This window comes from Phascolarctos cinereus, unplaced genomic scaffold (assembly GCF_003287225.1).
Source record: "Phascolarctos cinereus isolate Bilbo 61053 unplaced genomic scaffold, phaCin_HiC Scaffold_1;HRSCAF=81, whole genome shotgun sequence".
Lineage (NCBI taxonomy): Eukaryota > Metazoa > Chordata > Mammalia > Diprotodontia > Phascolarctidae > Phascolarctos > Phascolarctos cinereus.
The window spans coordinates 197,443,633-197,467,321 of record NW_027555514.1 but is presented as its reverse complement, the minus strand read 5'-3'; the positions used below and the strand labels follow the sequence as shown (position 1 = coordinate 197,467,321).

General features: G+C 39.0%; 1 protein-coding gene across 2 annotated transcripts in view; it reads right to left on the bottom strand.

Moving 5' to 3' along the window:
• Positions 1 to 23,689, bottom strand: part of CECR2 (CECR2 histone acetyl-lysine reader) — a 141,356-nt gene that overhangs the window by 6,579 nt on the left and 111,088 nt on the right. The window contains exons 8-17 of one of the 2 annotated variants that reach the window (XM_021001743.2): positions 21,744 to 21,827; positions 15,384 to 15,537; positions 9,899 to 10,028; positions 8,918 to 8,955; positions 8,732 to 8,823; positions 8,084 to 8,210; positions 5,604 to 5,992; positions 5,225 to 5,353; positions 4,190 to 5,033; positions 521 to 1,934 (exon numbers count right to left, since the gene is read on the bottom strand). In XM_021001743.2, the coding sequence (XP_020857402.1) occupies positions 521 to 1,934; positions 4,190 to 5,033; positions 5,225 to 5,353; positions 5,604 to 5,992; positions 8,084 to 8,210; positions 8,732 to 8,823; positions 8,918 to 8,955; positions 9,899 to 10,028; positions 15,384 to 15,537; positions 21,744 to 21,827 (3,401 nt within the window). The remainder of the gene's footprint in view (positions 1 to 520; positions 1,935 to 4,189; positions 5,034 to 5,224; positions 5,354 to 5,603; positions 5,993 to 8,083; positions 8,211 to 8,731; positions 8,824 to 8,917; positions 8,956 to 9,898; positions 10,029 to 15,383; positions 15,538 to 21,743; positions 21,828 to 23,689) is intronic. The other variant, XM_021001745.2, reaches the window with a different exon arrangement.

Below are 23,689 nucleotides of genomic sequence, written 5' to 3'. Positions count from 1 at the left end.
AAAAAAGACGAGAGCTCAAGTGTTATAAAGAAACAAACCTACATCACAATTCCTTTGCTGTGACTGTGCATTCTAATACTTTCAGAACTTTTGGAAGTCTCAGACCCCAAGCCACTAAAGAGTCACATGGCAATGACTACAATATGCTCCAACCGGGGTCTGGTAGCTTCTTTTAGTAAAATCACCCAGTATTAATATTACAGTCAAAACTGAGTTGTAAAAGTCAATGCAACTAAATTAAAAAAAAGAAAAAGAAAAAGAAGGCTGTTTTGAAGCTTAAAAAACCAAAACCACTATAATTTCTCAATGAACCTAAACCCTTCCCCCCAAAAAAGTAGAGCCATGGCTCGCAACAAATAAATACAGTCATTCCCCACTGCAAAACAAATACATTGGCCACATCAGATAAACTTTCTGATAAGTTCTGCCTAGGTCAGTGACCATTATACAACTCTTTTCCGAAGTACTAACATGTATGTTTTAATATTACTTTACCCTTTCTCCAGAAATCAATTCTTACCCTGATGATCTGTATAAATCCTGGAAAGGTCCTCCCATTCCACTAACGTTGCCCCTCTGTTCCATCATTATGGCCTGAAAGTGACCCATGTTCTCTTCCTGGCAGCGGTAGAGAGGGCTCTCCTGGGGGAGGCCATTTGGCTGGCCAGCAGCTGGATGAGATGCGTGAGCAGTGACTGGTGAATAGGCCCTAGGCTGAAAATGACTGGCTGTATGTTGAGATGTGTAAGGAGGCCCAGACTGTAACATCATGCTGTGGGGTGGGAAAGTAGATGAGCTGAAATTCATCCCTGAACTCAGGGCTGGGGAAGGAGCTCCATAAAGGAACTCATTAGCCGGCACAGAGTTTTGTCGCTTAGTAGCTGCATTGTGGTTGTCCAAGTCGAGAAATTCTTTGGGACTCTCTGGCCTCTCCATGGATTCATCTAGTTTTTCTTCTTTGGGCCCTAGATTCTGCCCATCTGTTGGTACCACTTTGGCACCAACTACAGCAATTCGGGTTGGGGAGGCTAGAGTAGCATTGAGTGCCTCACAACCCTGCAGATTAGCTACAGTCCCTTTATCTGAGAAAGGCGGCCTTGGTTGGGGAGCCTGGTGAGCTGGGTGCCCAGGCTGGGCTCCCTGGGGATGGAGAGGCCTTTGCCAGTCAGAATAGCCCTGTGGACACGTGTAATAAGGAGCTCGCTGATAGTGGTGGAAGGAAGGCTGAGGAGGTGGCTGATAAGAGTATTGGATGCCTTGGTGTGGACGATATCGAGGGAACACAGCTGAGTGCGAGTTGCTAGGCTGAAAACCACGAGGTGGAAAATGCTGTGGATGGGATACTGGGGGTTGTTTGCCCCCCATCATAGGACCAAAACCTTGAAGACCTGGGTTGATGTGGTAATGTGTAGCTGAATTAGAGTATTCTAAACCAGGCATATATAGAGGGGGAAACTGGCTGACAGTGTTGCCCATCAAACTTGCATCTAAGTTCCGAGAAGGATTGGAATTCTGCCCCGCACAAGGTACAGCTGCTTCTTGAAATGTCTTGTTTCGGGAGCAAAGTGGCTTTTCTGAGGTACTACCACCCACTCCCTTTTCTTCTGAGCCACAGGGGGATGCTCCTCCAATGACTCCGTTTTCGGGGAGGACCCCTCTATCTGCTATGGTTGTAAGGTCCCTCATACAGCCTTGGGCAGTGGGGCTGGGGTAGCTGCCTTCTGCTGGCCAGGTGTTTTTGCCCTTGGTTGCTTTACAGTTTTCCCCAGACTGAGAGGAGTCACTTTTAACCATCGGGCCATCTGTTTCTGTGTCCTGTGGTGAATTCTGCCTAATACAGTCAGTCTGCAGGGGTGGTTTGGAATGAGGTAGCTGTGTGAGGTATGTTCCCTCTGGAGCACTAAGGCCCGGAGGCTTCTCCTCAAGTCTAGGCTCTGCAACACAAGAGAAAAGAGAATAACAATCAGAACATAGTAATGAAGACAAAAGTATTTTTAAGGTGGACACTGGAAAGTCAAGCTTTTTTTTTTAAGGCAATTGTGGTTAAATGACTTGCCTAGGGTCACACAGCTAGTAAGTGTCAAATGTTTGGTCTGAGGCTGGATTTGAACTCAGGTCCTTGAGACTTCAGGGCCGGTGCTCGATCTACTGTGCCACCTAGCTGACCCTTCAAGTTAGTTTTTATTTAAGGCACATGCTACCTTTCTTCCATGACAGGATATTTTGAAAGCTCCCAAAGGAGACAGCAGTGGCAATACTAGTCTGTCCACAGTTGTTTCTGACCCTACAGGAACCTGGAATGGTTATCCATCACCAAGCGTTTAACAAATGCTTCAACAAAGGTCTGCCCAAGCCCCAGAAGGACCTTACCAGAGTCAAGCCTGTCAAACAGAGATTCATAGCAGAGAGACTGGGCAGCTAGGTGGAGCACTGGATAGAGAGCTGGCCCTGAAGTCCAGAAGAAGTGAGTTCAAGTCTGGCCTGAGACATTTACTATCTATATAATCCTGGGAAAGTCACTTGACCCTGTTTGCCTCAGTTTCCTCCTCTGTAAAATGAGCTGGAGAAGGAAATAGCAAACTATTCCAGTATCTTTGCCAAGAAAACACCAAATGGGGTCACAAAGAGTTGAGACATGACCAAAGTACAACTGACAAGTGGAGAAATACCTTCGACAGCAGGAGATTGAGAAAATGATAAGAGAATAGCACTAACACCTACTGGAGGTGAAGGGGTGGGGGGGCAAAAAATCCAGAGACCAGGGAGAAAAGAGACATACAGCGAACAGCATGGGAAGTTACTCTAGAAGGCAGGGGAAGGATGGAGTGAGGGGGAAGGACCAACACCAATTCTCAGGGACTCAGGAAGGCCACATTCATAGTTTAATCCGGCCTACCATGTATGCTAAAATGTGACTAAAGCTGAATGGACAAGAAACTACATGAAGCCCAGAATAATCATCTCTCCTAGCATTAGCTCCCTGAGACAACTTAGTAAAAATCAAATCAAATTACCCATCAGTCTCTTAAGCAGCTAATCAGAACCTTGGGATTCTTCAGGGCACTATTGTGATAGCCCACCAAAAAGCCTCACTTGCTACAGAAAAAAGGACTTCTGTACAATGATTCATTCTAACTTGGCTTTTAAGAGGTCTCTGAGCAAGCTACAGAAACACTCCTTTCCCCTCTCTATTGACATCTCAAAACATTCCCTTCAGATTCTGTTAAGGCTCTGAAGAGGTTTACTGAAGAGGTTTACTGAAGTAAAGCCCATAGCTTTAGTCATCCCTAGTCCCTCCAAACAAAAACTGTCACCTAGACAAGTAACTGCAGGGTTCCACTGAGGAGACAAAACCCATTGAAAAGTGGAATATAAATTCAAGTGGGTTTTCTTTTCTAAAGGTCTGCATTACAACCAACACTGGAAACCCAAATGGGAGAACACTGTTCATTGAGTAGATCAAGCAAAGGTTTCAGATGCTAGTACTTAAGCACCTTAATGAGCTAATCCTAGCTCTACCCAGTGATTGATTATATATGACTGTATCTAATTTCCAGGAGTCTCAGCTTCCTTTTCTGAGCAATAATAGCACAAACCCTTTACCCCTCTACTCATTTTATGGTATTTGTTCCCTCAAGTGGCTGTTAAATAAAGAATTTATCATTTGCATTCTTTCTTCTTCACTAATGCTAAGTAAGGTTTCAGGAACAGTAAGATGGTAAATGGGGCAGCTTGTTGGCACAGTCCCTAGAGTGCCAGGTATGGAATCAGGAAGACTTCAGAGTTCAAATCTGGCCTCAGACACTTACTAGCTGTGTGACCCTGGGCAAGTCATTCAGAACTATTTGCCACAGTTTCCTCAACTGCAAAATGAGTTAGTGAAGGAAATGGCAAACCACTCCAGTATCTTTGCCAAGAAAACCCCAAACAGGGTCACGAAGACACAAAGGCAGCACAGAAAAAGACTACTGAGGGAGAAGTACTTCTTAGCAACTTTCGTCAATCATAACCATTAGCAAGATAATATCTAAAAAGCAAAGGGAATTATTAGAGAGTTGTTTATAGTTCATCTGCTTTCAAAGGTAGACCTGTGGATAAAGGAGCCGAGAAATCAGCTATCATTCTTGTTTTGGAAATCATTCAACTCATTCAATCATAAGTTAAAGTAAAAGCCAAACTCAGAAGGTACCTTGTTTACTATCAGGTTCCTTTGTATCGCTGGTGTTTTGTGAACTCCCATTGTTTTCCAAGGCTGGCTTAGAGGTGGACATGCTTACTGCTGCTGCTGAATGAGCTACCTGGGGAAAAGGTCCAGGTAGGTTCGGGGAAGGAGGCTGTCGGGGGTGGTAAGGCACACCTGGTGGGCAAACACGGGATGAGAGCTGCTGCATGGCAATCATCTCTGGGCTGTCCATCATGGACTCTCCTCCTTGTACTCCCCGAAGAGCTGGGGAGGGTCCCCCAAACAGAGAGCTCTGTGCTGGTGGCTGCTGTAATCTCTGTCCAGGAGATTTACAGGGTGGCCTGATATACCCTGAAGGAGGAACCCCATGAGGTAGGAAGCTTGACTGTTCAGTCCACTGGTTTGGGGGCAGAGATGACCTCATTCCTCGCGGATCCATCATGTGACTAAGAATTCGAGGCTGGAGAGAAGCTCCTGGTCCCACAGGGGCCTTCTCTTCTGGACCCAAAGGACCCTGATTTGTTGCCCCATGGTTCCCATTCCAAACTGCAGAGTGTACTCGATTCAGGTACTTGTATGGTCTGTACATGTGACCAGGAGGGGGTACATCTGAACTTTCAGAAAATTCTTGTCTTATCGGAGGCCCATTATGCCTGGGAGGAATAAATCCTGCCTGGAACTGTGCTGGAGGATACATGTTACCATCCTGGCTAGGGCCACCCATCTGCCCAAGTTGTAAGGATCCAGGATGTGGTCCCATGGTAGAGAATTGAGTCAGCCCTCCACACACCTGATTTTCTTCTGGTACACCAAGCCTAGGCCCTCTGTGTTCATTTAGTCCAACTGGAGGCTGAAAGAAGACAAAGGTGAGAGAGAAGGTTCACTAGGTCCCCTGAATGAAGCCCATCTTATTCTGTCCATCACAGGCCTGACAAGACTAACTTTCCAGGTTAGAGGCTAAAATTAAACTAAAAGACAGAACATGGTTTTAGAGTTAATGCCCATGGGATCTTTGCCACTTAAGTTTTTGAGGTCTCTTACTTGCATTGGAAAGTGCTGGTGCTGCTGAACAGATTCTCCAGGGTGTGGTTCTGGGACTCTGGGTGACCCATATAAGTTAACTGGATCAGATCCATGAAGGGGGCCAAATGTTCCTGACAGTGCTGGCCTCTGGAGATCAGTGGGGGTAGGGTGGGAAAAGAGAAATATCAGACATTAGGTATAAGGGGGTAGAATTCCTTAAAGAGAAAGATAATATGGAATGGGTTTTGAAAGAATATCAAGCAAGTGACATCAAGAAAGGGATGGATGACAGGGCATGGAGAATATGTGATATGAAGACTTGCTGAAGAGTCTTCCACTTCTTCCATAAATTCATTATATAGGGGAAAACCAGAACTATATTTAGGTTACTCCTTACCATTTGGCCTAAAAGAGGTGCCTGGCTAGGGATCCCACCAAAATGCAAAGGATGAGAGAAGCCTCGGCCATTGGAAGGACCCACCTCCCCGGGTGGCTGCAGGGTCCTGCTGCTCTGGTCATCTGTAGAGGAGGAAGCTCGATGTGGTGGTGGCAGGGGCTTTCCCCCATTCTCCAAAGGCTGCTGTCTCCTGCTGGATCCCTCAGTGTCTCTGGATCGGGTCCAAATGCTGCCTGCACCCCCTCGCCCAGCTCGGCTCTTCCTCTTCTCCCGCTTCTCATCCTCTCGAATCCAGAACTCATCATCTGTGTCTCCATCTTCACCAGGAAAATGCTTTAGCATTGCCCGATGGAAACACCTCTCTAAGTTGTCAGACATCTTGGTATACTCTGTATTCAGGGCAAAATGTAGTAATTAGGCATGGATCACAAGGACAGAGGAAAAGAACCCTTGAGTAATTTTTGCCACAGCAAAGAATTGGAAATAAAAGAGGTATCCATAATTTGGAAAATGAAAACTAATTGTGGTATATGAATATAATGGATATGATGCCACAAGATATGATGAATATAATAGAGTCATAGAAATATGGAAAGTCTATGAACTTATGCAGAATGAAGTTAGCAGAACTAGGTGAACAAATTATGTCATGACCACAATAATGTAAGAAAGGAAAAGCTCTGAATGACCTCAGATTTCTGACTAAAGCAGCAACTAGTCATGACTTCAAAAGATGATAGATGGACGATAGATAGGTACAGAATGATCTGATATATTTTACTACATGTTTGTTAGAAGTAGGGGGGTTAGTGAATAGTGACAGACCCCCCCCCAAATCAATAAAACAGTTAAAAATGCATTAGACAAAAGGAGGATCAGAGGAGCTCAAATAAGCAATTTTGTTACCTTGCTAAACATCACATTTCTTTTTTTTTAAACACATTTCTTTAAAAACTTACTATGTAAACAAATTCATTTTCTCATACAATTCTTTTTACTGTTCTTTGTATATTGAAATCTTTGCATTTGTTGATTATTGTTAAATTCACAACAGAAAAAGAAAAACAACAATGAGATGAGAAATCTCAAGGTGAGAAGGTGAACTCTAACAGGGTCAAAAGAAAGAACAGAATAAATGGGAGGGCAAGATAGGATTAAGGGAAATAGAGTTAGTTTTTCACAACATGTCTACTATGGACTTGTTTTGCATAACTGCACACGTACAACCTATATTGAGTTGCTTGCCTTTTCAGTGAGGGTGGGTGGGGAGGGAGGAAGGGGGAAAATTTGAAACTCAAAGTTTTAAAAACACATGTTTAAAAAAAATGTTTTCACATGCTACTGGGAAATAAGAAATACAGGAAATGGGGTACAGAAGTCTATCCTGCCCTACAGGAAAAAAGAAGGGGAAGGGGAAAAGAGAAGGGGGAGAGAGACAGAAGGGAGGGCAGACTAGGGGAAGGGATATTCAGAATGCATGACATCTTGGGGTGGAGAGAGATGGGGTGAAAATCTGGAACTCAAAAACTTGTGGAAGGGAATGTTGAAAACTAAAAATAAATAAATTTATATTAAAAAAAAAAAAAGAAGGTGAACTCTACATAGGCCACTAAGCAACCACTTGAAAACTTCTGGTAAATTCTGGGCATTGATACTTCCATATGTAAGAGGTGAGAATTTATTCTCAGTCACAATCTAGCCAACAGCACCTCCCAGTGGCTGATATAATACAGACTCAAAAGTTATATGTGGTTAAATCTACAACATTAAAGAGTCAGAGGCTCGAATGCACTATTTATTTAATGTGGCGATCCCAATTCCCTATAAAGTCTTCTCTGCAGAATTTTTTTTTTTTGTGAACAGCTTCAGTGTATATCAGGACAGAGGAAAATAGAAACAAACTGCTATGAAGCAGAAAAGTCCAAACAGTTGTTATTTTTGACAGTCATTAAATCTGTCCCATCAGCCAACAAAGTCACTTGGAATTACAAATTCAAACTATTAACCTGAAGGGAAGGGGGCAAGAAAAACTAAAAGAATCAAAAACATTTTTTCCCCCTCTCCTCTAACACTCAAGACTCACAAGTTCAGAGGAAGAGGTTGTGGAGATGTGGAGGACAGGGTCACAAGCAGAGTGGTCCAATTGGGTTGGCATGGAGGAGAATAAGTTGGAGATGTTATACATAAGACTAGAGAGGAGGCCAGAGGGAGAATGCATCTGGCTGAAATGTCCTTATCATTACCTCAGATCTGTCACCTTTCCAGCACAACTGCTAAAAGCAATTACTGTCGAAATGAGGTTTTCCTCTGATGTGGTGTTTTGCAATGACAAATGTACAAATATGGCTTCATAAAATAATTCTTTAAGAATGAAAAGGTTCTATTGGATTGCACTGCATTGTGGCATTTTAAAAAAAAATAATTCTGCAGCGCTCAAGAAACCTTGTGAACCTCAGAGAGAAAAATCCTATTCTTCTTACCACTACTTTCTCCATTGTATTTTAGGCAATTTCTGAACATAGTCTTCATGTCATTGACGAACTCCTCCTTGGTACAGTAGAGACCTCCATTCAGTTTCTTCTCCATGCTCGAGATATCCATGGGGACCTGAAACAAGATAAATACCTCTAATTATAACAGGAGTCACATTTAAAGATTTTTTATGTATATACATATATATAAAAATAAAATTATATATATGTGTGTGTATATATATATATATATATATATATATATATGTATATATGTATTCCCCAATCATGTTAAATCAATTTTTCAACATTTGTTGTTGGTTTAAAATATATATATATATATATATATAGTTTCAATTCTATCCCTCCCTGAGATGGTAAGTAATCAGGGTTAGGTTATACGTGTACAATCATGTAAAACATTTCCATATTAGTCATTCTGTACCAAAAAACTTGAATAAAAAGAAAGTGAAAAATATCAATGCTTCAGTCTGTATTCAAACAATATCAGTTCTGTCTCTGGAGGTAGAGAGCATGATTCATCATTAGTCCTTTGGGATTGTCTTGGATCACTGTATTGCTGAGAATAGCAAAGTCATTCACAATTCTTCATCATACAATGACATTAAAAGATTTTTTTTTTAAAAGACTGCCTACCTTAATGATCTGGTAGTAGTTTGGGGCATAAGATTCATCTACAGGTTCCAAAAAGGGCCAAGAGTCTTTGTGAGCCTTTACCACATCTAGAACTGATAGTCAGAAAATGATAGTTTTTAATTTCAGATTTAATCTTGGATAAAACTCTTTTCTTTCAAGAATATAATACTGAGAATAGGTACTGACCTTTGTACATGGCAGTGAACTCATCATCCAGCTCAAAACTATGAACGATAGAAAGTAGAAATTACTAGCAACAATTCATCTCACTCATCCATCCACCAGTCATAACTGTGTAGCTGATTCACTGGTAGTCATAAAATCACAGCAATCTTGACTAGTTTACAGCAAGCAGATTTTCTTTTTCAACTTTACCACAATGTGTACTGATATTTATAGGCATAAAAATATAAATACAGTAAAATCCCAGAAGTTTATAGAAGTGACCTAATTAGAATGATTCCTAATTAATTAAAGGGAAACAGAAAATGAGGATTTTTAAGCTTCAAATAATTTTTCCCTTAAAAAATTTTCTGAACTAAAATAACTTTTCATACTTTCAAGAATCCCATTTTTTGTGGGATGACTTTAAATTTTTTTTTTAAGCAATTGAGGTTAAGCGACTTGCCCAGGGTCACACAGCTAGTAAGGGTCAAGTGTGTGGTCTGAGGTCAGATTTGAACTTGGCTCCACCTGACTTCAGGGCCGGTGCTCTATCCACGGTGCCCAATAACTTTAATTTTTAAAAAATGAAAGAAAAATAACTTGTGAAGTAGGTGGCATCATTTAACATCAGTATCCCACTGATATTCTAATCCCAAACCCTGATCAATTTTGTCTCACTGTCCCGAGCATTATAATTTTCCCCTCCTGCGTATTCTTAGTGTGTTTTTGTAATAAGTGTGCCATTTTAGAAATGTAAGATTCTCCAAAGAACCAAAAATCTAGAAGAATCTCTGTGTATACACTGGGCTGTACTTCTCACTGGGTAGAAGGTGTCATTAGTAAGTTCCCACAACACTCCCAGGACATCCTATAACCATCTGCACTTTGTTCTGCATTGCTATCACTGAAATGTCTACAGAAAATTCAAAGTCCTGCCTGACAGTATGTATATGATAGAATTCCATGATGAACGGAACTGTTGTTACCCTCACTGACACTTACAGATCCTTAGCTTTTCTTTCTTCTCTTGCAGGAGAACTCGGGTCCAAATGGGAGAGTTCTGGGGGAAGTTCTTTCCCTTGGGCTAAAAGCCATGCACGTTCTTCCCTGAGCTTTCTTCTCTTAGCTCGATCTGAAGGGGAAAAAAAGCATTATCATTTGCAAGCAAAGCAAATAAAGGCCACATAGCACAGATGCCTGATGAGGTCTCTTTTAAATATCCAAGAGTTTTCCTCCTTAGAAACAACCTTTTTTATAAAAAACACAGGGAGGTAAGAGAAAATTGCCAGCTTTGCTAATGCTAGTCATTTAGTGGTTGATAGGGGATATGTTAAATTCTTAATTAATCCATTTCAGTGTCAAGGTGCGTGCTTCTTTTAAAAAAAAATCATCTGAATATACTCAGTGGCAGAATGGTCAGAACAAAAACTTTGTTCATGTTGGTGTAGTAAAAAATTATTATTTTAAGTATAATAACTGCCTTTAAAGTAAAAATAAAATCCGTGTACAGATTTTACCTTTGCCTAGCCCCAAACCTAATGAACGCAATCATCCTCTTCTAAGAGGAAGAATGGTATAGCAGAAAGAAAATTGGATGAGGAATTAACAGATCTGGTTTCCAGAACAGTATCTGCCACCAACTATATGAACTAGGGCAAGTCATCTACAAAATTAAAGGACTCAACTGAATTTTCTCTAAGATCCTTATGTAACATTCTATGACTATATATAAACTTGTTGTTTTCCTCTTTACAATACTACTGGGTTTTTTTAAATAAAATAATTTTTTTTTAAAAACCAAAAAACAATAAAATAAGAAATAAAACCATGTAATCTGCAATTTGCTTTTATTCTTTAAAAAAGAATAGCTTTTCAACTGATTTACTCCAAAGTTTTTTTGAGTAGCTGGCTTTGTATCACTTTTTATGTTATTTCTCTTCATTTGCCATTTTTGTGTTATAATACCCGCTGTTTAATAGATATAACAAATCTACTTAGTCACTTTTATGTGATTAGACTTCTGGGGTTAGAAACAAATCAAAATCCAAAGTTTCATAACTAAAGCTATTAACTTAGATTATTATAAGTCTTGCTATCGGGATCACTGGGTAAAAGGTAATGTTGTACATCTAACTGCATATTGCCATCAAAGATAATTGTATCAATTTATAGTTGTATAATCTACCCGCCTTTTCAGATCCACTTTATATGTGCGTTATCTTCCTCTATTAGAATGTAAGCTCCTTGAGGGGAAGGATCATACTGGCTGCTTATATTTTCACTCCATAGAATCTTAATAAAATGTTTTTCATCTAGCTAAAAGTGTAAATAGAACACCTAATTCTAAAATGATTCACAAACACTGAGCTAAATTTATCATTTATAGCTATTTTTGCCAATGTGATGAGCCCTTGCATTTTCAATTAAATGGATTCAAGACAGTTAGCTTTTGGAGAAGGATAATTTAGTGGGACCCACTCCTCTCACTCCTACTAATCCTAAAGTTTAAGTTAGGCAGGAAGACAGAAGGAAGAAAGAAGAAAGTGGGTAGATAAGAAGGAAGAAAAAGAAAGAAGTGAATGGTCTCTCTACCTTGATGGTTACAATTTATTCCGCACTTCTCAGACTGACAAAACCTATGCACAACTTCATACAAATGGAGATGAATGGAATTCTACCATTTATAAATGAAAATGGGCATCCATATGCTACAATGTAGCAGACACTCATTTATTAAGTGAATATGGAATTGAATTCAAGAGACAATAAAAACTTACTGTGCCAGTGCTGGGAGAGATAAGTTTAGGTAATACCTAGTCGCTATCCAGATATTCACAATATACAATAACACATAAGTGCATTAGAGGTGTACAAATACATAGTGAGGTGGGGAGGCGGAGGTAGTATCAAGCTTGAACACATACCAACTGCCCCTGTCCTCTTTCCTCTCCTTTATCTTCTACCTTCTTTCCACTGAGCTCCATGCCCTGGCTTTGCTCCCTCAAGTCTTGGTAGAAGTGCTGGCAATGGATCTAGCTAGAACTGAGAACAGAGTGGCAGCTACAATCGGAAAAGGGCTAGGTGGTACAGCCAGGTTCTTCTCACTTATCACCAGGTGATTACTCCTATATGGACTCCTAGCTGCTCTGTGAATAAACCCATGTTAATATGGAGCATGTCCTGGAGAGGTGGAATGGCCAATCATTAGACAAGGCCAAATCTTAATCTATCTCCCCCTAACCTCTCGTATTTAGTGATGGGCTACATGTATGTACACACAGGTCATCTGCAGTTGCACCTCCAAATCGTTCATCTACCTAGACTTAGGTCCCCCAAGCTATTTTCCTAATCTCTCAAAGGGCAATCCAATTCTGCCTCCAGAAAATGGAACAGTAATTACTGTATTAAAAGTATGTATGTATAACTTGGAAGAAGGAAGATTTGGGTTTAAATTCTAGCTCTGCAACAAGAAAAACTGCTCATCTGTAAAATAGTTATACTACCTCTCAGGTACGATGTGAGAGCAAAAAGATAACATAGGCAAAATGTTTCACAAACCAGAAACCCAGCCCTGGCTTTACATGGACCAATTCAATTTTAGGGGCAACTGCTCTAACTTTGGCTCATGTCTGTGTCTCCATGGAAAAGGAGAAGGAAACTCAGTTCCCATTCATTCACTCAGGCTAACAATACAATGAATATAGGATATGCTTTACTTAATCAGACAAAACACATAACTCGCATGAGCCCCCACACCAGTCAAGACAACTACCCTCCTGTTAACTGTGAGCCCCACTTCAAAGTATCCATATATTATGATACCACTGACAGTACCTGTAAATAGAGTACTATCTCTATTAAAGTCATATAGAGGTGGGGGCAGCTAGGTGGTGCAGTGGATAGAGCACTGGCTCTGGAGTCAAGAGTACCTGAGTTCAAATCTGGCCTCAGACACTTACTAGCTAGCTGTGTGACCTTGGGCAAGTCACTTAACCCCCATTTGTCTACAAAATTAAAAACAAAAACAAAAAAACTCCCCCCAAGTTCCCCCACCCAAATAAAGTTATATAGAGGCAATGCTAGGGAAGTGACAATAATGCAAAAAAATCAATACAAGTTTTTAAAACTTGAAAGGCAATTTTATTAACAGAGAGTTGATTTTAATTGAGACTGTACCCTTCCCCCCTCCCATCCTGTTTCTTAGTTGATTACCGAGATGTTTCTATAGCAATAGCTATAGAATAACTACTAAACTGGTACATAAGAGGATTGAAGCCATGACCAAAGCTTATCAGTATCATGTTCTAAATAGAATTGGCAGAACAGGCATAGCCACTATGGCAGTATTTAAGATATGTATCCAGTTACTACATGGATATAATCTGGATTTAGAACAATTTTCTAGTCCAGTGGTCTCCAAATAAGAAAATTAAGAAAGAAATTAAACTTTACCACTATGTGTGAATGTATGCACATACACAGATTGAAATGACCATCCTCATTTGGTGATGCATATAGTTGAATGCATTAGGTCAAACAGTTATGTATCACATACAGGAAATGAGAGAGCCTGAGGGACTAATGGAATGTCCTCAACATGGAGGGAAGTGCTGACAATGACTTGTTCAATATCTACTTGTTCATTTTGTTGAAATAAATGTTAATAAAAGTGAAATAATTATTTTAGTGATAAAAAAATCCTTTGCTCTTATTAAAATGCATATTTCATTGTGACTGAATATACTTCTCTTTTGGAAAGAAAATCTTGGTTTTACATTTTGATATGTGGATTTGAAGGTCCAATTCTAAGTTCTAAAATGCTTTATCTGATTAAGTAAACATATGTTGTGGTTTACATGTGCCAAGTTAAATGGACTTAGGGATGTTATCTAATTTTAACTAAACTAACCCTCACAAAATGGACAAGTGATTTACTTCATCACTTGTAAAGAAGCTGAAAACGGAAGATAATAGTTGTAACATAAGCAAAATCGAACAAGAAAACAGACTTATCACTTTTATTCCTTAGTACAACACTGTCAGTCACATCATGAGGTATAAATAATAATAATCGAATCAGATCTGACAAGCTGGGCTAAAAATTACAATTATCAAGAAGCTTATTTGAAATATGAATTTACATCTAATACCATTAATGATGAACCTCATCTTTACTGTATATTATTGTGCCTTGGGAAATTAACTAATGACAAAATGAAGTCATCATAACAAACAAGACATTTAAAAACTAAGCTTTATTGCCATCTATTAAGATTTTATGTCATTTATGAAATTCTCATACCTGTTTATAAAAATCCTCTAAACAAAGAATTTCATTGCTTTAAACCCATTTGTTAAAAATACAAAAATGCAATGCCTTCTGATTAATTTTCAGGAACAGATGACTGACATCAGTAAAAGTGCACTAAAACAAAAACCTTTGCATAACTGGTGGACGAAATTGAAAAAAGTTGAGATTATGATCTGGTGTGTCCAGCCAATACTGCACTTCCTTCCATATGGACCATCTATGTATCTTTGTGAGATATCCTTTCCAGCTCTAACAGACATTAAAACTGTATATCAAAATAAATTGAACTTAGAGCTGGACCTTCAAATCCACATATGGAAATGTTAAACCAAGATTTTTTTTTCCAAAAAAGAAGTATATGCAATCACAATGTGAAACATGCATTTTTATTAAGAACAAAAGGTTTTTTGTATCACTAAAATAATTATTAAATAATATTTATCTTACCTTTCTCGTCATTGTCTGTTTTCTATGTAATTTGTTTTAAAAGTATCTATTTAGGGTAATGCTGATTAAAAAAAAAACACAAGAAAAATGCATAATTAAAAAAAGTTTAGAGACCATTGTTCTATTCAATGGAGAAAGAACTGAATACTAGGACATAGGCCAGAAAAATGTCCCTGTACTACAGAGCTGAACTGGGGAAGAGAATGTCTTCGATCATTTCAGAATTTAATGCAGATCAGCATCCTGTCTGTAACTTACAGTATTAAAGAGTTACCTGAAAAATAGAGAAGTTAAGTGATTTGTCTCTGGGTTTTGAACCAAGATTTTCATGACTGCAAGTGTTTTTAGCCACTATGCTAAATACAATGCCTCACAAATAAACATTTTCATAAAAATTCTCATTTTTCTCACAATATTCCTGTGTGATTACATACCTTCTTAATCTATTTCCAAGCAACCCAGAGAAAATGGGATGCAGTGTATTAGAAAACAACAGTGAGAGAACTGTCTGCATGGGAAGGGACTTGTACAAGGAGTACACTAGCCAGATGCAAGAAAAGAACCAGGAGAACACAGATGGACAATCATGCAAGAAGAAAATCACTGAAAAGACCAGGGCAAGCAAGGCAAGGCTCTGCATTTACACGTGGAGTCTGACTTGGTACTATATACGACAGCAACCATGTCTTGTGCTGAATTTATTCTTATTCATGTAGAAAGCACATCTACCTTCTACTGCCTTGACCTTTTCTTCCATTTCCCGTTTCCTCTCCTCCTTGAGCATCTGTTCTTGTTCTTTCTTTTGCACGGCTAAAAGGATTTGGCGTTCCTCGTCCTCCTCCTTACGCCTCTGCTTCTCTATTCTGCTGAGCACAGGGGTCTCCTGGGAGAAATCAGACAAGTATAAAATCTTATCACGCTAGAAGAATACAGTACTAGCTTATACGTTTAGGCGACGGCAATCCACACAGTTGGAAAATTAAGTGTAAATATGAATTAAATCATTATTATTTGTGCATAAAAAACTGCATGTAAGCCTAAATAAAATTATGTACAAAAGGCAAATATAAACATTAGGAAATTAATAAAGTGACTCCTGAGAAAGGAATTAAAGAATCATGGAATTTAAGTGCTGGGATATGAACACAGAAAATGCTAAGACAAGAAAAGCTTTCAGTTCTGATATTTTTAAGGAAAGTGCGTAGCCTTCTGAAAGAAAGAAAAATGGATGAGTGGATGGCTCAGTCACTCAAGAGAATACAGACTTAATTTCATTAATCTATGTGACCATGAGTGAACCTCTTTTAGTATGCTTTCTGGGTTTCCCCCCAACTCAGAAAGGCACTATAAACACCATTTTAGAGTTTCTAGATTTCAAAAGATGGAGGAGAAGGGGAAAAAAAGGAGTATAGGAGTGCATTGGGATTTTCCAAAGCAGCTGCTGTTGTGTTCTACCCCGTTATGAATAATCGGTGGGGGGGGGGGATGATAATGACCAACTCTGCTGCCTAAGTAAGATGAGAAAATATACCTCTCTCTCTTTCTTAAAGAATTGAGGGACTACAGGTGGGGAACATGGAATATACCATCAAACTTCATTTGATGTGCTGATTAAGTTTTGTTTCTCTTTTTATTTTTCATTCTTTGTAAAAGCGATGACTTTGGGGAAGAAAAGGATATATTTAGAAATGAGGGTGGTGTTAAAAGATAACAAAAATAAATTAAAAAATGAAAACAAAACAGTGGCATGATCCTGGTAAAGCAGTAAAATTTGCATCTATATTCTTGGAGAAGGGTGGTAGTGTGTTTGGAGGTAGCTTTTTGAATTCGATCAGAAAAGAAGAAAAGAAAAACACTAAACACAAAGATAATAGGATTACAGTACTATCTGGAAAAACAAAACATCATTAATCTGGGATGGAGTAAGTATATATTATACAGACAATACAAAAAAAAATGCCCCTGGGCAACAGGGTTTGCTCCTATTGGATTTGGATATATGTTAATATATTATGCTCAGGCTTGATCCATGGCAGAACCAAGATCTATTGGTTCTCAACTCTTTCTCTTCTTTCCTCCAACAGAGAGAATTTCTACATTTATTTCAACTGATACTAAGCCCTGGCTACCCCCAGCACCTTTTGGGCCTTCTCTACTATAGACCAGCCCATAGACAAGACTCTTTCCACTTCCAGGCCTCCAAGGATTTCTTCAGGGATCAGAAGACACCAACACTATTTCTGTATCTGGTCCTCATACCTTTATCTCCTGCCTGCTGTGAATAAGGGCAAACTACCACAAGCCTGACTCTGCCTGAACTTATTCCTTAATAGTTAACATACAACTTTTTATATTGACCCCATCACAGCGATTCTAAACCTCTGAAGGATGATATACTAATACTCAAACAGCTCCTCTTCTACTTACCACATATCTCCCATGCTAGCCCAACAAAGCCCCATTCCTAATCTGACTTCCACTGTACCTACCATATAAGGGAGTGCTTAAGACATGCTTATTTATTATTTCTTAATTACCTCATCACTGAAGCCTAATGAACTGTTTGCTTACTGATAGAGAGAAGACTCCTTGGTCTCTGGAAAGACAATACCTTTGTTTACTCATCCCAGGTAAGACCAAGCCTGAAAAGCACATCAACCTTTTATCATAATGATTTTTAGCACAGAAGTTTGAAATCCTCAATCTTATGGCCCTGAATGTGGCTTTTTTTTTTAAAGTATGGACTCCCTTTTAAAATATCCTTGATAAGTGGCCATGCACACTTTACATAAAGATGTCCAGTTGTGGAAGAAATTATTAATTCTAAAATAACCTACTTTTGCAGAGCTCTGATTGTTAAAGAAGACTGCCTCAGTCGATATTCATAGGGTACTACTATATTCAAATAGATGCTACATGAGTTTTAATTTATTCTGAATATTTTGGAAAATAACTCAATGCCAACAGTGGATTCCTTGAAAATGCCACCTTAGGTGAAATATTGGTGGTGATGGTGAAACGAATACCATGGGAACAATGACAAATAATCAATAGACCAAAAGTTGTATCAATGGTGTTTCCAACTATATGAAGCTTAGTTATAATGTTGGGGCAATTTTACACACCAGGTATTCAGTTCAACGAATATTAAGTAGCAGTCTATTAAACAGAACTGTAAGTTCTTGGGATACAAGGATGAAAGAGAGTCTCTGGGAACTTAAAAAGTATCACAGGAGATAATAAAATATATAGCAGAGTGATTTAAGACCAGAGGGTAGTTTGTACAGGGATTGGACCTGTGATTTCACAAAAAACACCCTTCAGATGAGAAAATTCACTGTACCAGTGCAGTGAACTTATAACCTCAGAGAACTGCCTAGAGCACAGAGGGTAAATGACTTCGCCCAGGTCTTCTAAGCTCTGAGGTCACATTGCTATGCATTACACCAACAATGCCTCTCTTGGGGTCAAAGGATGTAAATTTAGTTCCTGTACCAGGTATTATCTCTATGACCTTGGGCAAGTCATTTCTTCTAAGATAAGGAGATTGGACTGATCAGAGATTTTTTAACATGGGGCCTATGAACTTGTTTTTAAAAATATCTTGAAAACTCTAATTCAATATGGTTTCCCTTTGTAATCCTCCATGTTACTTCATGCACTTAAAAACATTATTCTAAGGAGGGGATCCATAACCTAAGAAACGCTAAAAATGTCTGGACTAGGTAATTTGTAAGTTTCTAAGGTATCTCCAAGTCCTACAACATAATTAAGGAACACAGTAGAATGCATTAATGGCAAAGAAGAAATCAAGACACTAAAAATTTGAGAAGAGAAAGATCCTTTTTGGCTGAAGTCACAGGATCACAGTTCTAGAGCTGGAAAAGACCTTAGAGACCACCCAGCCAAGTCCTTAACTTCATAGACGAGGACAAGATGGAGGAGAAGGGTGAGACAAAATTAATGTGTCGGAGGCAGTGCTTGAATCCAGGTCTTCCTAGGTCCACATTCAATGCTCCAGCTCTTACTCCACGATGCCTCTAGTCCTACAAAGGCTTTATAGAAGCCTCCACAGCACCTAAGCCAATCCTTAAAGATAGAGAGACTTCGCTCTCTTTACACCCAAATCCATCTCCAGTGCTGTAAAAAATAATCTTCCTAAAGCAGAGGTCTGACATCATCCTCTAAGCTAAAGCACTCACTGGCTCCTTTATGGACTCACTACAGGGCAACATACAAACTCCTTAATTGGCATTTACAGCCAGGCTCTCACCCTTCTCTCCAGATTTATTTCTCATTATTCCTCACCTTGCACTCCAGGCCCCAAGTCAAACTGGCTTACTTGCTATTTCCTGAAACTGCCATTTCCTCTTCTCCTTTCTTTGCACAGACAGGATGGCCCCCATGCCTGGAATGCATTTCATCCTTTCCTTTGATTTTTTTCCTTCCAGATCCAGACTCTACAACAATCCTTGCCTGGATGTCCTAGTTGTTGGTACTCTTTTCCCCTTCAAATTAATGTGCAAGTTACTTATCTGTGAAAATTCTGGATCTCTCAGTAGGATGTGAGCCCTTGAGGGCAAGGAGAGCTTTTCACAACTTGAGCACCCAATACAGTTCACTGTACATACTAGGAACCTAATAAATGGTTGCTTGTTGCTTAGACATGATTGGTTTCAGACACCCTTTTTCTCTTTTGATCAGCCTCATTTTCTCATTTTTTTTTCTTTCATCATAATATGTCTTCAGCCTTCCTCTTTTGAACAAGAGTGCTGCTACCAAGGAGGATTTTAATAAGGATCTAATCTGAACCACCTGTCTGAAATCCCCTGCACGACTGGAAGTAGAACCACTGATTTAATCTGAACCTCCTTTCTTCCACCTCCTGCTATCAGACCCTACTCAGCCCCTTCTACCTTCTGCCAATCCACCAGAGACCAAGCTGCCATGTCTAACTCCTTGGCAACAGTCATATCCAGAGTCTACCGAACTAACAGCTTTCCCTGAGCATCCCAGAATCCTATGAGGATTCACATTGCAGCTATCTTCCACATAAGTGGCAATTAAGAGAGGCCTTGTTGCAGTAGAATTGGACCTCCTGGGTGACCAGTGCAGGATAAAAAAAACCTGACTCTTACACTCTACATTAGGGATTTTTAATAGCTGAAATGTAGCCTTGAAACTCATTCCTCTTCCCCCTAAGCAACAGTCTCAGTAATTTTTGGCTCTTCAAATTTTCATGACAGTGACTCTAATCTAAAACAAGAGAGATCATCACAAGTAAGGCTGGGAGAATCAAATAAGAGATGTACTTTGTAAACTCCATAGTCTGCATTAATGTCAGCTATAGATGAGAAAAGGAAACATTTCAAAAGGATAATGACTTTATACGAGGAAATATACAAACTTAAACAGGAAATGGAGAACTACATATACATTGACAAAAAATGTTTAAAGAGTAAAGAGAAAGAAAACTAGGTCAAAAGGTCACAGAAAAGACCTCAGAAACAAACTTTTTTTACTTATGGATTTTACATAAGATTATATTCTCATTCATACACACACAAGTAAAATTTACCATTTTTCCTATATGTTTATAAAACCTAAAAAAAAAAAGGCTCACTGCTTTGATACCACAATTCCCAAACACCCTCTATAGAGCACATTCCCTGAAAAGTTTGAGTAACAGAAAGCAGAATTGTCTTCTTTTAAGCTGATGATACTAACAATGACCATTATATCTGACCAGAGTTTTAATGTTTCTCAGTGTTCACTTTCTATATTAGTAAAGGCAATGTTTATATTTTTCTCTGTCTACCCTTTCTTCACTCTGAATCACTTGTACGTCTTTGTATGTTAAAAAAAATTCTTTAAAAAGAATAATGAATTTATTACATTGCAATAATGAATTCACCTCTAACACACTAGGCTTGATTATATGGGATAAAAGACTGGCTATGCAACCAGAAGAACAAATTGTTGCCCTGAGGCTGAGCTGAATGAACAGAAAGGGACTTTGCTTTCCCTGGGTGTTCACTATGGAAGCTGTAGATAAAGATAGTGGATACTATCTGAATGAGGAAAACTTAGCAAGGAGAAAAGCTAGATCCCAATTGGTAAAGGTCATTCTATAATTAAAATCTACCAGGGGGAATAAGAGACTAGCAACATGGATATGAAGTAATTCCTTACAGAACTGCCAATTCGGAGATAAATCATAATTGCTTTTTAAAAAAATTACCTACCTGGGAATAGTAAAGAAGTTCTATTTTTTTTTAACAGTATCAAGTCTCTATTGAGGTGAAAACCAAGTTCATTTATAGTATTCTAGAATTGGAGACCTAAAAGGAAGCTTGGTTCATCTGATCCAGATCTCTAATTTTACAGATGAGAAAAGGCCCAGGGAAATCACAAGTAATTATTGTGCTTTAGTTAACATGACGTCTCTGCAATCATCATTCCAACTTTTTGTCTCTGAAACCAAAGTACAAATGGCAGCAGTAAGACTCTTTAGTTAACTTGCTTATTAGGGGCAAAGGCTGGATTAAAAAGCCTCTCCTGGGCCAGGGTTTTTTCTATTAAGTTGTTTCCATTTAGCAAATATCCAGGGAAAGCACTTAATAAGATTGAAAACAAAATGAATGATTTAAAAATGTGGAGAATATTACACATTCTTTTGGCCTAGATCAACTCAACTTGAGAGCAGCTGAGAAGTAAATAATTAGGGAAGAAAAACTCTTAGCAAAGCAGAAGAGGGGCTGAATCTAAGGTCTGAGGTGGGTGAGAGTCAAAAGAAATAAAGAATAGCAGGGAACGGGAGAAAGTACATAGGATATATGAACAGTGTTGGATATAGTTCAAAAAGAGGAGGGCTCATAGTAAACATAGGGGAAATTAGGCTTAAAAAACCTGATTGATAAAATAAAGATTAGAACAAGGATTCAGAGAAGCCAGAGTGTGGACCAGGTAAGAAATTAAGAGAGTATATGTAGCCTGACAGATTAAATACAGATTTCAAATCTATAGTATCATATGAAAAGTAAACTTTAATCTGGATAGCTCCATTAGCTCTTACTTTTACACACTCACCTCGTGCTTAAGGGACTTGATGGGCAGGTGATCAGATATACATCTAGAATGTAATTCTGCCTCTGTCCGATGTAGACGCTTTTCCTAAAATTCAAAGTAGAGGAGAAAAGTAAAAGAAAGATCACGGAGATCTCTGTGATTAGTATTCCTGAATACAGGATTGGCTTGAAACCTTTCAGGTACCAAACCTTGACGACCACTGCAGCTTTCCCATGGAAGTAAGCCAAAAGTCACAAGGACTAGATGATTTAGCACAACTTGAGAAGACTAATGTCTCAAAAGGCAGCTAAATGTCACTTAACAGTCATCACTAATAAAGGAACCCATTAACTGTTTCATCTCACGCTTTGCTTGTTTAAAAATGTGCAGAAGCAAAAAGCCAGGGTGTATCGAGGTGAAGGGAGTGGCTCTGAAATTGGGGAATTAGGAACAGTTGGGAAACACAGAATTAGGAGATTCCCTCGTGGAACCATTAGAGAGATGAGAGAGCCGATACCCAAAGCCTGGTAGTAGATGGAAGGAACAGGGAAAGGAGACATCACTTGTATAAAAGGTAGTTTTGAGTATTAGTCTAAATTTTGGTCTAAATCTATTCTGGGGCTTACTAGTTGAAAATGAAACAAATTTATATAACTGGGTATATCAGGCAATACTGACCCACACTTAACTCCACTAATAGAAATTAGTTTGCTTTTTTAATGTACTCTCTCAAATAAGCTTCCTTCAGGGCCACCTACCCTTAATTTGGCCCCCAAATAAATTTCTGCTCAAAGCCCTGCTAATACAACCTCTATTGTAAGCTCTTAGACTCTACTGTCACAAAAATACAGGTAGCAGCAGAGAGGGTAAAGTAAGGGGGGGTGAGAAAAAAAGGGGGGGGAAGAACACTAAGACTAGGTCTAGTAATTACAAACTAGCTATACTGTTTAATTAATTGGCAAGAATCAAAAGGAGTGGTTAATTGGCTAGAACCCCTCTTTTGGAATTGCCAAATGTTTTCATCTTGCTCTAAACATTTACATTACTTTATTCATTCCTATTATTCAACCCTTTAAGATGGTCCATTAAAAACAGATACGCCTTGCATTATTGGGATAGAAGAGGAAATAGCTAAATGAGTAGCTCCAGAAGATCCTTCTAATGCCTTCTCATTCTTTCATTCTTTCATTTATTTTTAAAAAATGTATGTGCCTTTTGACAAAAGATTCTTCCCTATGTGCTTCTACAAAGTATATTCCCACAAAAGCTAAGCAAAACTGATAGCAACTGATAGATGGCACATACCACTTTCCTGTTCTAATGCCTTTAAAGAGAGAGATGTTAGCCTCTCTTCCTATCATCAATGTGGTACGAAGTCAGCAAAACACACTGACAGATGCATTTCTCATAAATTATTCATCTAAGGACACCTTTGAAAACTCTCCCCAAAGAAATCCTTCTGCATGACTCTAATGGCATTCCATTATCTCCTGAATTGCTGAAGGAATCATGAAGAGAATTTTCGTTGGTATGGGCTATCTTCTACGGAAATGGCAGAGCATCTCTAACTTAAGCGATAATTTCTGAGACCAGTTGAAGCCAAAAATTAATCATCCTCTGTTGATAAGCTTTTCCAAACTTAGGGAAGCTGGTCCCTGGCAGCCCACTGTTAGGCCCATACTTCAACTTAAAATCTATTAGGCTTCAGAGAACCAACCAGCACTTGCAATCTACTGGTAATAGAAAAGCACTTTATTATAGACAATGCAATTACATGTGGTTGGTACTTTGCTGCCCTGCTTCTGAGATTCTGCTAATACCAAGCAAGGCAAAGAACACAGGCAGGGAGACATATGAACATTGGTATTTGTCATGGAGAATATACGGTAAAGAGCTGAAATGCAAGAGGGATTCCCCACGGATGGTGAGGCCCTCCAGATGCTCCTGTTTGTCAATAATACTATGCT